This window comes from Neolamprologus multifasciatus, chromosome 3 (genome assembly GCF_963576455.1).
Source record: "Neolamprologus multifasciatus chromosome 3, fNeoMul1.2, whole genome shotgun sequence".
Taxonomy (NCBI): Eukaryota; Metazoa; Chordata; class Actinopteri; order Cichliformes; family Cichlidae; genus Neolamprologus; species Neolamprologus multifasciatus.
In genome coordinates this window covers 24,909,977-24,920,423 of record NC_140441.1, presented here as the reverse complement: position 1 = coordinate 24,920,423, position 10,447 = coordinate 24,909,977, and the positions used below count along the sequence as shown (strand labels likewise).

Sequence of the window (10,447 nt, the reverse complement as noted above, 5' to 3'; positions counted from 1 at the left end):
GAGGCTCTAGTTTTTTCAAAGTGCTTTTTATTGACTTTTATTGGCATTCTTCATGTGTAGTGCCTTCAAGTGAGGTTTTACAACTTCACAGTGTCACGGACAGCAAATATTGTTGCACTTCAGAAATGAATCAGTCTGTTGTGGAGTAAGATTTCAACGTGGATGTTAGTGACTCAAACTAAACAGCAACATATTAATGACTAACCTTGTGCTGTAGATGAGCTCAACTCTTGGCTAAACATGAATGTTTACTGAGAACAGTCTAACCCACATCCTACATCCTTCCTGTGCTAATGTGTTTTACATTGGTGTAACCATAGCTCTACTGCTGGTCACAAGGCAGCAGATATACGCTAACTAGCTCAATTTCACTAGCCTTCAAAAATGTTGCCAGCATTTACTTTTCTGTCTTTGTTTACGTCCACTGTTTAATGTGTCACAGTGCTTGTTTGCCTTTGGGATTTGAAGGAGCTTTGCACTGAAGGTTTTGTCCTGGCTGCTGAGGGTTCAATTCCCCACCTGGTCATTTGCATGTCATCCCTTGACCTCTATACTGTTACATATATGGTCATTATGTGGGTTTTTTGGCCGTTTTAGTCCTCCCTGTGGAGACTAGGCAGATCTAATGGGGATTTGATTTTCCTGAAATAACGCACATCAGTCTTAAACGGGAACGGGAAAAAGTAATCCCGTTACTTTACTGATTACTTATTTTCAAAAGTAATTAATTACTTAGTTACTTTTTAAAAACACGATTTACAACCTGAATAGGTGAGAAAGCAATAGATCGTTCAGCCCAATTCTACTTTTTCTGCATAATCCATCATACAAAATGTAATCAAATGGAAAAGTCTCTTTTTAAAACTTGTTTTATTTGTTTTAACCTTTTAACTTTATGCATCAAGCAAAAAATTAATTATATGCAACATTCTCTGACTGGAAGAAATTTGTTTAACATTTAAACCTATTTTCTGCACCTTCCTATGGAGCCCCTCTGATGACATGGTCCAAAAAATAAATAAATAAATTGTGGCCACAAAATACTATGAGGGCACGAAATAGATATAACGTGCGCACGAAATGCTAATTTGTGGGCACGTTATTTGTGGGCCTACTTTGTGCCCTCGAAATAAAATAAGTATTTCGTGGGCACCTTATACTATTTCGAGGGCACGAAGTAGTATTTTGTGGCCACAATTTATTTATTTTTTGTTACAAGTAACGCGTTACTGTCCATCTCTGCCATAGACTCTTTTTTTTTTTTTTTTTATCATTAATTGATTTAATTAACTACCATATGATACAAAGAAAAGCAAGAAACATTCACAGTTGGACATTTTGGCTCAGAAAAATTAATTAATCGTAAATCTCTGGTCAAATTTGTTCCTAGTTAGCTATTTTGTCTTTTTTAAAGCATGGCGTGTGTATTTCACTGCATATGGCTCTGTAAAAACTTTCTTTTATCCTCCTTACTGCAGTGCTTAGAGTGGAATTTTCCGTTTTGGAGCTCACCAACTCCACCGCTTGTAAAACATACGCACACCCCTGTGACCCGACATTATGGTTTCTTCCGTAAGCGGCACGGCTCACTGATCTCCCTTAGCAACTAAAGCGGGTAGGGCCGACCGGCCTGTGATCGTCTTTCCCTGTGTATGATGACATCATCAACTCTAGCAGTCAGCTGCTGCAGTGAGGAGCGAGCGAGGAGGAAAAGGAAGGGGAGGGAGGACTGTGCGCGCACTCTCTCTCTCTCACACACACACAGGCACGTTTTTCCGCTCAAACAGACACGCGCGCTCTCTCTCACACAGCCCCACTTGTCCTCTGGTAAACATGGCAGCGGGAGCAGCGAACGGCACACGCAGCGAGCATAGCGTAATGAAACTGAGCACGGTTTAGCTTAGCCTCATCTAGACTGTCAACATGGAGGAGGAGGACGCGGCGGCCGATCCCTATTTGCCTTACGACGGGGGAGGTGACACCATCCCCCTGCAGGAGATCCCTAGAAGAGGTAACGACACGTCCCACTCTCCCCCCGCCCTCCTCTTGATTCCCTCCTTTTGATTCCCTCCTTTTATAACGCTGCTGCGATAACATAGGTCGATCTCTGCTTGTACACTTGAGTGCATGTATCCATATGGCAGGTGGAGCAAACTGCCTCTGCTTTATGGACCACAAGCTGCCATTTCCACAGTCAACAAGCTACCTAGCCGGCACATTCCTGCTCTGGCCTCTCCTGCTGATGATTAACCGGCAGTGTGTGCATGTCAGCCAAAGATAATGAGATAAACACAGGGTGGATTTGGTGTGAAGACTCGAGCTCGGGCCTGAGAACATCACGGGCATCCATTTTAATTTGTGCACAGACGCTCTGCAGAAACTGCTGGTTGTGCACATGTAAGCTGGATGTTTGTACATCTGCGCTGCTGTGCGTCTTTGCACCTCTCACAGTCTTTCCTGCAGTGTGAGGACACCTGTTGGCAAGATACAGGATGTCAACTCGCATCAATCAGCCAGGCTATCATTTTTTTATGACATGTTCTCCGCTCGAATCTTTATCTTTCCTCTGTGGCGTTCAGGGAGTCAGGAGTTGGTTCCTTTTGGCCTTGTTAGATTTTTTTACGGTGAGCGAGCAGGGACAAAACACTTGTCGTAAGCTTAGTAGGCAACCCCTACTCCCAGCATTCACGCTTCAGTCGACAAATGTCTTCTGTTTTCATTAGTTTAATGTTGTTACTCTGGAATTTCTAGCAATTTTATGGTCAAAAGCACACTAGCTGTACTGCTGAAAAGTTTGAATTAAAGGTGAAAGTGGACACGGTGCAGTGCGCAGAGTACAGGCACTGCAAAACCAACTTATAGTAAGTCGATCGTCTTGTGGTCATTGACCTGAAACACTGTGGCCTTGTCTCAGCTTGGTGAGCAGCACGTAAACACAACCTTTTGGACTTTGATCCATTTTTCTGTCCGCCTGGTTCATGGTTCTCCAGAGACTCCAGCAGTGTGGACAGCACGCTGCTGTCTGTCCTCGGGCTCTAATGGGATCATTTATGATCACATGATGGCTGAGAAGTCTAACCCTAATGACCCAGCTGCCTCTAAACCCTTCTTTAAATTACTCAACAGTAGTAGAGTAGATCTAATGAAGATTAATACAGCTGTGGTTGTTGGAGTGAAGCATGAAACCTCTAGTCACTTCTCATTTCATTGGTGATGGTTGTACAGGAAGGCTGTGTCTGTTCATTTAGAGAAGTGTGTTCTCCACTGTCAGCAAGACTCCGTGCACACTAACGTGGCGTTCTTCCTCCAATGCAGAACCGCAGCATTACAGTGCCAATGCACAGGGGAACATAGCTAAAGCCTTCTTTTTCTTTTCTTTTTTTAATATGCATGTGTATTGTCTGCATGTCTGCTGAACCATCCAAGCACAATGCTGGAAATGTGCGCACATACAATCCCCTCTGGTTTCTGGTTTCCGTGGTGTCACCATCCACACCTGCAGTGGGACTAATGATTGCCTGAAAGCGCAGCATCATCAGGAGGGGCTCGTCTGGTTTATTCCATCAGTGAAATCTGTTGTTTTGAAACGTTTCCCTTCTTAATTGAACCACGTTGGTTCTGCAGTGTAGAGCAGCAGTCGTGTCTTTATCCTCCGTCGTATTCATAGGCAGATACTGCTGTGATCAACAAACCAGTCGACAGCAGAAAATATTAAAGGCAGTTTGTGTCTTTCGTAAAGCATTCACTTTTCTCTTTTGTTTTTCTATAAATGTGGCCTTTGTCAGGTTCAAGGATGGGCTGGTGGTGGTGCACTGACGTAAACATGGAGGCCAATGTAGTCAGCATTTATGGTGTCGGTTATGTCGATGTGCTGTAGAAACCTGCAAAACCGTGAGCTCCAAGATAAATGGAGCCAACTATGGGCTTCTGTGGCTGCCACTTCTGCATGGAGGGTTAGGGTTGTGACTTAGATGACTACATTGAAACACAGTTAGGCACAATTTAAGGATGTGATGAAACATTGTTAACCACATCCATCAGCACTTCGCTAGATGACTCTCATGGTAAGATACTAGAGTCAAGGAAGTGACATATAAGTCCTTTTACTTCTGATTTGACTATTTAGATGTGCTGTGTACTCGATTCTCGCTTATGAAAATGAGAAGTGAAATGATTAGATTCTAGATTCTGTGTAATATGTGCTGCTCTTCACGTTGCCATGAAAACGAGTTCAACACACAAATAAATTGGGTCACATTAGCTGTGGTATGATGAACCTGTTCTAATCTTGGACATTTCTCTAACAAAACTGTTTGTGGTCGTGTTCGTGGTTAGCATTTATTAACCAGTTGTCAGCTGTGTGTTGGAGTCTTTTTATTTCCTGTTCAATCAGGCTGTTTTTTTTTTCACTCCTCTCATGCTGTGAATCATCTACAAAGATGTCAGGATAATAATTTTGGATAATAACTTTTTCAATTAAGGGGGTAACATCAGGGCTAAAGGATTCTGAGAAAATTATTTTTTGTGACAAAATTCTGTTTTGTTTTTTACAGTGAGTCAGGCTTCAGTTCAGTATTTACAAGCCATCAACTTTTTAAAAATCTTTTTCAGTCATCCTTGTAACGATTTTGATACGTTGCTCATACCGAGGCTGCTGGCCGCCTGTGAGCCCTGGATAACTTTAGCTTTAGCGCCTTTTTCTTTGTAAGCTTCTTTGAAAAGTCCATGTGTCAGCTGTGTGAGGGTGATACAAGTGTCTAAGTAGGGTATCGTTTCATTTTTGAGGTGGTCTCCCTCTGATTTACCCTGGCAAAATGGTGTCTTCAATCACAGTGAGGAGCTTCCATGCTAACCACTTGTTAGCATGTGGTTGCGTGACGACTGTTCGCCTGAAACTGACTGCCTCATAATCAAACATACATGAAGCTGGCTGTCTGGTCAGTCCGGTCTCTGGCCAGTCCATTGGTGATGCACTGTGTGTTTTCCTCTCTGCCACACATAGAACTGAGGATGCAAGAGGCAGGTGAAGATAAACTTAGGATTATACTTAAAATAACATCATTTCATTTCATTAAATAAAAACTGCAAACTGTAAAGGCCTTTTTCCAGAGCTTGATCCTTTACAAATCTGAGTTTTAAATTTGAATATGTTGTCTTGGTATATTTAATGTCAGCTAAACAGCACATGCTGCAGAGCTCTGTCAGCAAAGGTTGTTATAGCAACAGGATGTCCAACTTGTGGTGTCGAAACAAAGTAAGCAATTGAAATTTGTTCTCAATAAACTAAAACCACCGAAATTATAGAAGGATTTTTGTCACTCTTTTGTAGTTACTATGCAGATGTAACCTTGATTAGTCAAAGGAAACTCGATACATAAACAGAAGGTTTATTTCTACCTTTGTTATTTGTTGAGCCCTTATAGGTGCACCTAGTTTATTGACCTGTCCAAAGAAAACATATGAGGCTTGTGTTGTGAACTGAGTCATCGCCCCATCACTCAGCCAATCCATCCCCGCACTGTAACCGTCACTCTGAAATCAAAATGGAGACTGATACAATCTCTGTAATGCTTCTCCTTATTGCTGCTGACTCCACAGCAGCTGCAGTAGTGTCTTACACAGTCACTACTCCTTACTGTTCACTGGACAGGATAGGCAGCGTCTAATCAGGAGCCATTTCATCCCTGCTTCTTCCCCTCCTACATCCTGTCAAACCTCAAAGGGAGAGACATGAGCTAATAAGCAGCTCTTTCAGAATCTCTGTTACGGCCCCGTTCAGGTCTGTGGGAATCAGGCTTTACTCTGGACTAATGTCTCAGAAAGATTTTGACGTTACCCCGCTGCAGTAGTAGTTAATGATGTGGTTCTGTAGGAATGCAGAGGAAAACATGAGGATGTGTTTCATGATCTGTTTTAATGATCCCAACCACTTAAGGTCATAGTGATGAACAAACCTTTGTGTGATAATCCCCGTTCATTCTTAGTTGCTCAAGATATTAAAAATGTAAAGAGGAGTTTTGTTGTGGTGCCTGGAATTGATGTGTTTGCTGTACTGAAGGTCATGAGAGTTACCCGTTGTATGTTTTGACTGGTTTGGCACTTATACTGTATTTATACTTCTCTCTGTGTGTGGGTACCATATAATGAAATGCTGTTTCTACTGTAGGCTGTTTCTTTTTATTCAGAAAGTGAATTTATCTGATATTATATTTGCATATCTTACTAAATACTTAAAACAACTATAATTTGTGTTGTAAACTTCTGGCTCAGTTATTTAGTTTAGTTTTACTCTTTGTCTCAGGGACTGTGCACAAAAACAGTGGTGTCATGACACAATTGGCTCGTTTTTGGAAATGGCCTCAAGTGGCCACAAGAGGAACTGCAGGGATTTTTTTATCCTTCCATGTTGGCAGCGCTTTTATTTCAGTCAGGGTGACTGTGCATCTAATTAATACAGACAAGTATGGCTTCTTAGAATTGGCGTGTGTGTGTGTGTGTGTGTGTGTGTGTGTCTCATGAGATATAAATATGAAAATCTATACATGTTTTTAATCCTTTAGGGAGCTCATTCTGTTCTTTATTGGAGTAAAAAAAAGAAGACTGTTCCAAAGCTGAGCTACTAGTAGTAGAGCTACACTCTACTAGTACTAGTAGAGTGTAGCTCTACTAGTAGGTCATCACAGTGTGCTGACCCTGCTCTAGTTTCCTATTCAGAACTTGTGGGGTTTGTTTATAAAATAGTCTTTTAAAGTTGTCTAAATATTAGAAAGTGTCATTGCACTCACATGCAGCCTTGTTACTTCCTGTGAGTAACTTTCTGAAGATGACTATCTTGTATTTCCGCGTGTTCATCTTGAAGCTCGGAGAGCACCAAAGTATTAAACGAGCTCAGCATGAAGATCTGAAAAAGCCTCTTTTCTTAGATGTCCCACTAAAATATCTGAAAGCCTTGTTTATAAAGATGTCCTGGTTTAGCTGCTCACCTGTTAAAGACAGTAAAATACAAACATTGTATCTTTTGTCCCCGTCATTATCAGCTGGGTCAGGTAGGACTTGTGAGCCATCTTACTGTCTGCTTTGGTGGTGTTGGTTTTAACACACGCAGTAATTACACCCATGTTCTTATTTGTTCATTAATCTCATATTGTTGACTGTACCCAAACAGGGGAAACGAGCTGTACTTGTTGGATTTGCAGGCCTTGTTGTTGTGTCATTTAATCTTATTGTTGCGCACAGTTCAGTCTTTGTTTTCAGATGAATACTTGTGTTATCTGAAGGAGGAGGCTCGGGCTCGATTTGCTGACAGTTTCAAATGTCAGAGGATGGACTTTTCTCTGATTACTCAAACAGGCTTTGTCCCAAGTTAAACAAACTAAATGGCGCTCTTAAGGAAACCTGCTGCATTATACGGATGTTGTGGAGGGATTTTTAAGTCTCCCACAGGTTGCTGTTGTACATCAGAGATCAATTCTGATTACGCCGCCGCCTCAGGCAGCAAAGAGAAATGTCAGCCGTGTAAAGCCTGTGATGCTTTTCAGATAAGACGCAGAGAATCGGCCCCTCAACTCGCCCTGATGTGTGTGCGTCTGTGTGTGCATATGACTTAGTATGTTTTGTTCTGTGTTCATACTGAGCATGTCCGTCCTGCCAGAGCAGGTCAGACCTAACCAGTGACTGCCGGCGTCTCGTCCCAGCATAATGAGCAAAGTCATTGCACAGAATGAGAGGATCAGCCCATCTCTGAAAGGGCAGCTAACAATGTTTGCTGCTGTTTCACTTATCATTAATGAATTTTTCCTGATAATAATCCAAGTCATGTTCAAGTCATTACTTACAAGATAGAAGTGATTATTTGGCCTGAAGGGAGTCACATGGCCCTGCAGCCTGTGGACCAGTGAAGCAGAATTCAAAATAGCTTTTACCCTCAAAGCAAACCTAAACATACATAAATATATTTAAAATGTAATGAACTTTAATGTTTAGATCCAGTTTGTAGAGGTAAGCACTTATAATTAGTTATGGGTTTTGTTCCACATGAGGTGATGGACTGCAGTGTTTCCAGCAGTCTCATTAAATCTCAGTGATGGACGTGCAGTGATCTCTGCGGTGCTTCTGATGGGGCTCGATTATGGAGGAGGTGTAACTCTAATGCAGCCGAGGCAGCACTGTGATGGATCTCTTTCTTTCATTTTTTTCAAGGATTATATGTAAGAATCAGAAGTATAAACTGTCAAAATGTATCGTTTAAAAAGTCATCAGACTGATGTATGGTGTAACACTGTAAGCCTGCTCACACAACCTTCTGGTTTCATACATTGTGGGAAAAATAATCATATTTCTTGTTTTTTACTCTTTCAAATATGTTTTAAATGTCAATAGTCTTCTTTTAAAAAATTGGACTGTGAACTTGTGCTCGTTGTTTTTTCTTCAGGATCTAACTACGCCATGTCAAACGGGGGCGGGGCTCCCAGCAGCTCCACCCACCTGCTGGACTTCCTAGAGGAGCCCATCCCTGGTGTTGGGACCTACGATGACTTTCACACCATCGACTGGGTCCGTGAGAAGTGCAAGGATCGCGAGAGACACCGGAAGGTGAGGATACCGATGCCAAACCAGCTCAAAAAATAAAAACTTTTCAGCTTCGAGCAAAAACTTTTATACTTTGATATAACAACCAGTTTGTATGTATATTACAAAACCTGTCAGAGCTTCCACCCAGAGACAGAAAAATATTTTTAATATTTTGGAAAGAAAATATTCTTCTTCACGGGCCACAAACAGCCCTACTTAATTTAAAGAAAGAAAGAAAAAAGTTTCACACCACTGTGTTATGCACTTCCTGTTGTATAAACAGTTTGTTTGAGTCACATAAAAGAAAGAAATGTCAGGTAGGATCAGGACCTACAGCCCTGATGGCTTAACAGAGAGGGTAAACAACACTTTTCCAACAAAAATGATCCCTTCTTATAATGTTTTTACTTTATACAAAGTCAACCACAGTTTCCAAATTATAAATTAAAAGATCAATTTCTTATCCACCACTAGCATTCACAGGCTAAGTGTGTGGGAGATTTTACGGCCCTTCAGTTGGTCATGAGCGCATTTCGGGTCTGCCAACACTTTTATCCAAGTGTTTTACTGCAGGACGCTGCAGGACAATCTGAATGTTATTTGCATACCCGGTGTTCTCCGCCCCTCAGCTGACTGTTATATTGATGCAACAATGAAAATCATCCCTGTAGAGGTGGTGTATTGTCACTGAAGGTCACTGTGTTTACCCCTCAGCTGTAAAAGGCTGATGAGGTATTGTTAACCTTTCCCTCACTTGCATTAATCTCACTGTAAGTTGATCTAATAGTTTTATTTTTAGCCATCGATGCTTGTTATTGAGTCTTTTGTGTGTGTTGATACAGATCAATAGTAAGAAAAAGGAGTCGGCATGGGAGTTCACCAAGAGCCTGTACGACGCTTGGTCCGGCTGGCTGGTGGTGACGCTCACTGGCTTGGCATCAGGTAACACAGATGTGGTACTAAAGTGCACACAGCTCTTATCTGCCCTGCTGGTGACTCTCACATGCTTTGCCTCAGGCAGCTCACACTCAGTCTTTCTCTTGTTCACTGTCTTGTGCTCTCGCTCACCCACCTCTTATAAGCACGCTGTTCCTGCAGAGCCCCACGTGACAGATCTCAGAGCCATGAAATCCTCGCTGTGTGTGTTTTATGGCCACTAAATAACAGAAAATCTTTTTCTAGCTGAGCTAGTCAAAGTGGAGTACTTATAAAAAGGTCCAGGCTACAGAGGGGAGAAATGAGTAAAATGCATATGCCTGTTGGGCTCTTTGTGTAAAAGAAAGCTCTGCACTGTGATATCACATTATATAGATTTAAAACTGGGGTGACTGAGCTGTTTTAGGGCCTAAAATGTCCATTACTTCATAAAATACAGCCTTTTGAAATCAGATAATTCTTACTGATAAACTTACAGATACCACTTTCCATTGTCTTTATCACACTAACAGGCCTTTTCCCCACTCCCCCCAAATAACTATGACAGGTTGTGGGAGAAGTAGGCGGATAAAATGATGGTAATAATATCACAATGACACATGTAGAAATCTAGAAATGTGGCTGCACTCAGTCACGTGAAGGTCAGTGAGCCTGTGATGTTTAGACACATCTGATATGAAAATGTCAGCCAGACAGTCCCCTTACATGCCAAAGGTCACTGGTTAGAGAACAGGAGGAGACACAGATCCCAGTATCAGGATATCCAGGTATCAGGCATTAAACATCTGTCAGATCAAACATGTGAATCTTTCCACTGTGGCAAGGTTTGTGAATAAAGGAGCAGCCAAAAGAAGCTTTGTTGTTTAAGTCAGACACTGATTTTTGTGCTGTAATATTTATGCATTGAGAGCTGAAGATTGTCTAATGTGAAGATTTGCTG

General features: G+C 41.7%; 1 protein-coding gene across 9 annotated transcripts in view; it reads left to right on the top strand.

Moving 5' to 3' along the window:
• The window catches only part of clcn3 (Cl-/H+ antiporter 3), a 41,225-nt gene that overhangs the window by 17,130 nt on the left and 13,648 nt on the right, over positions 1-10,447 (top strand). For 7 of the 9 annotated variants that reach the window (XM_085137324.1, XM_085137375.1, XM_085137346.1 and 4 more), the window contains 2 exons: positions 8,432-8,592; positions 9,414-9,513. In XM_085137324.1, the coding sequence (XP_084993450.1) occupies positions 8,432-8,592; positions 9,414-9,513 (261 nt within the window). Of the gene's footprint in view, positions 1-876; positions 2,012-8,431; positions 8,593-9,413; positions 9,514-10,447 lie in introns of those variants that run through there. The other 2 variants (XM_085137341.1, XM_085137392.1) reach the window with 2 other exon arrangements.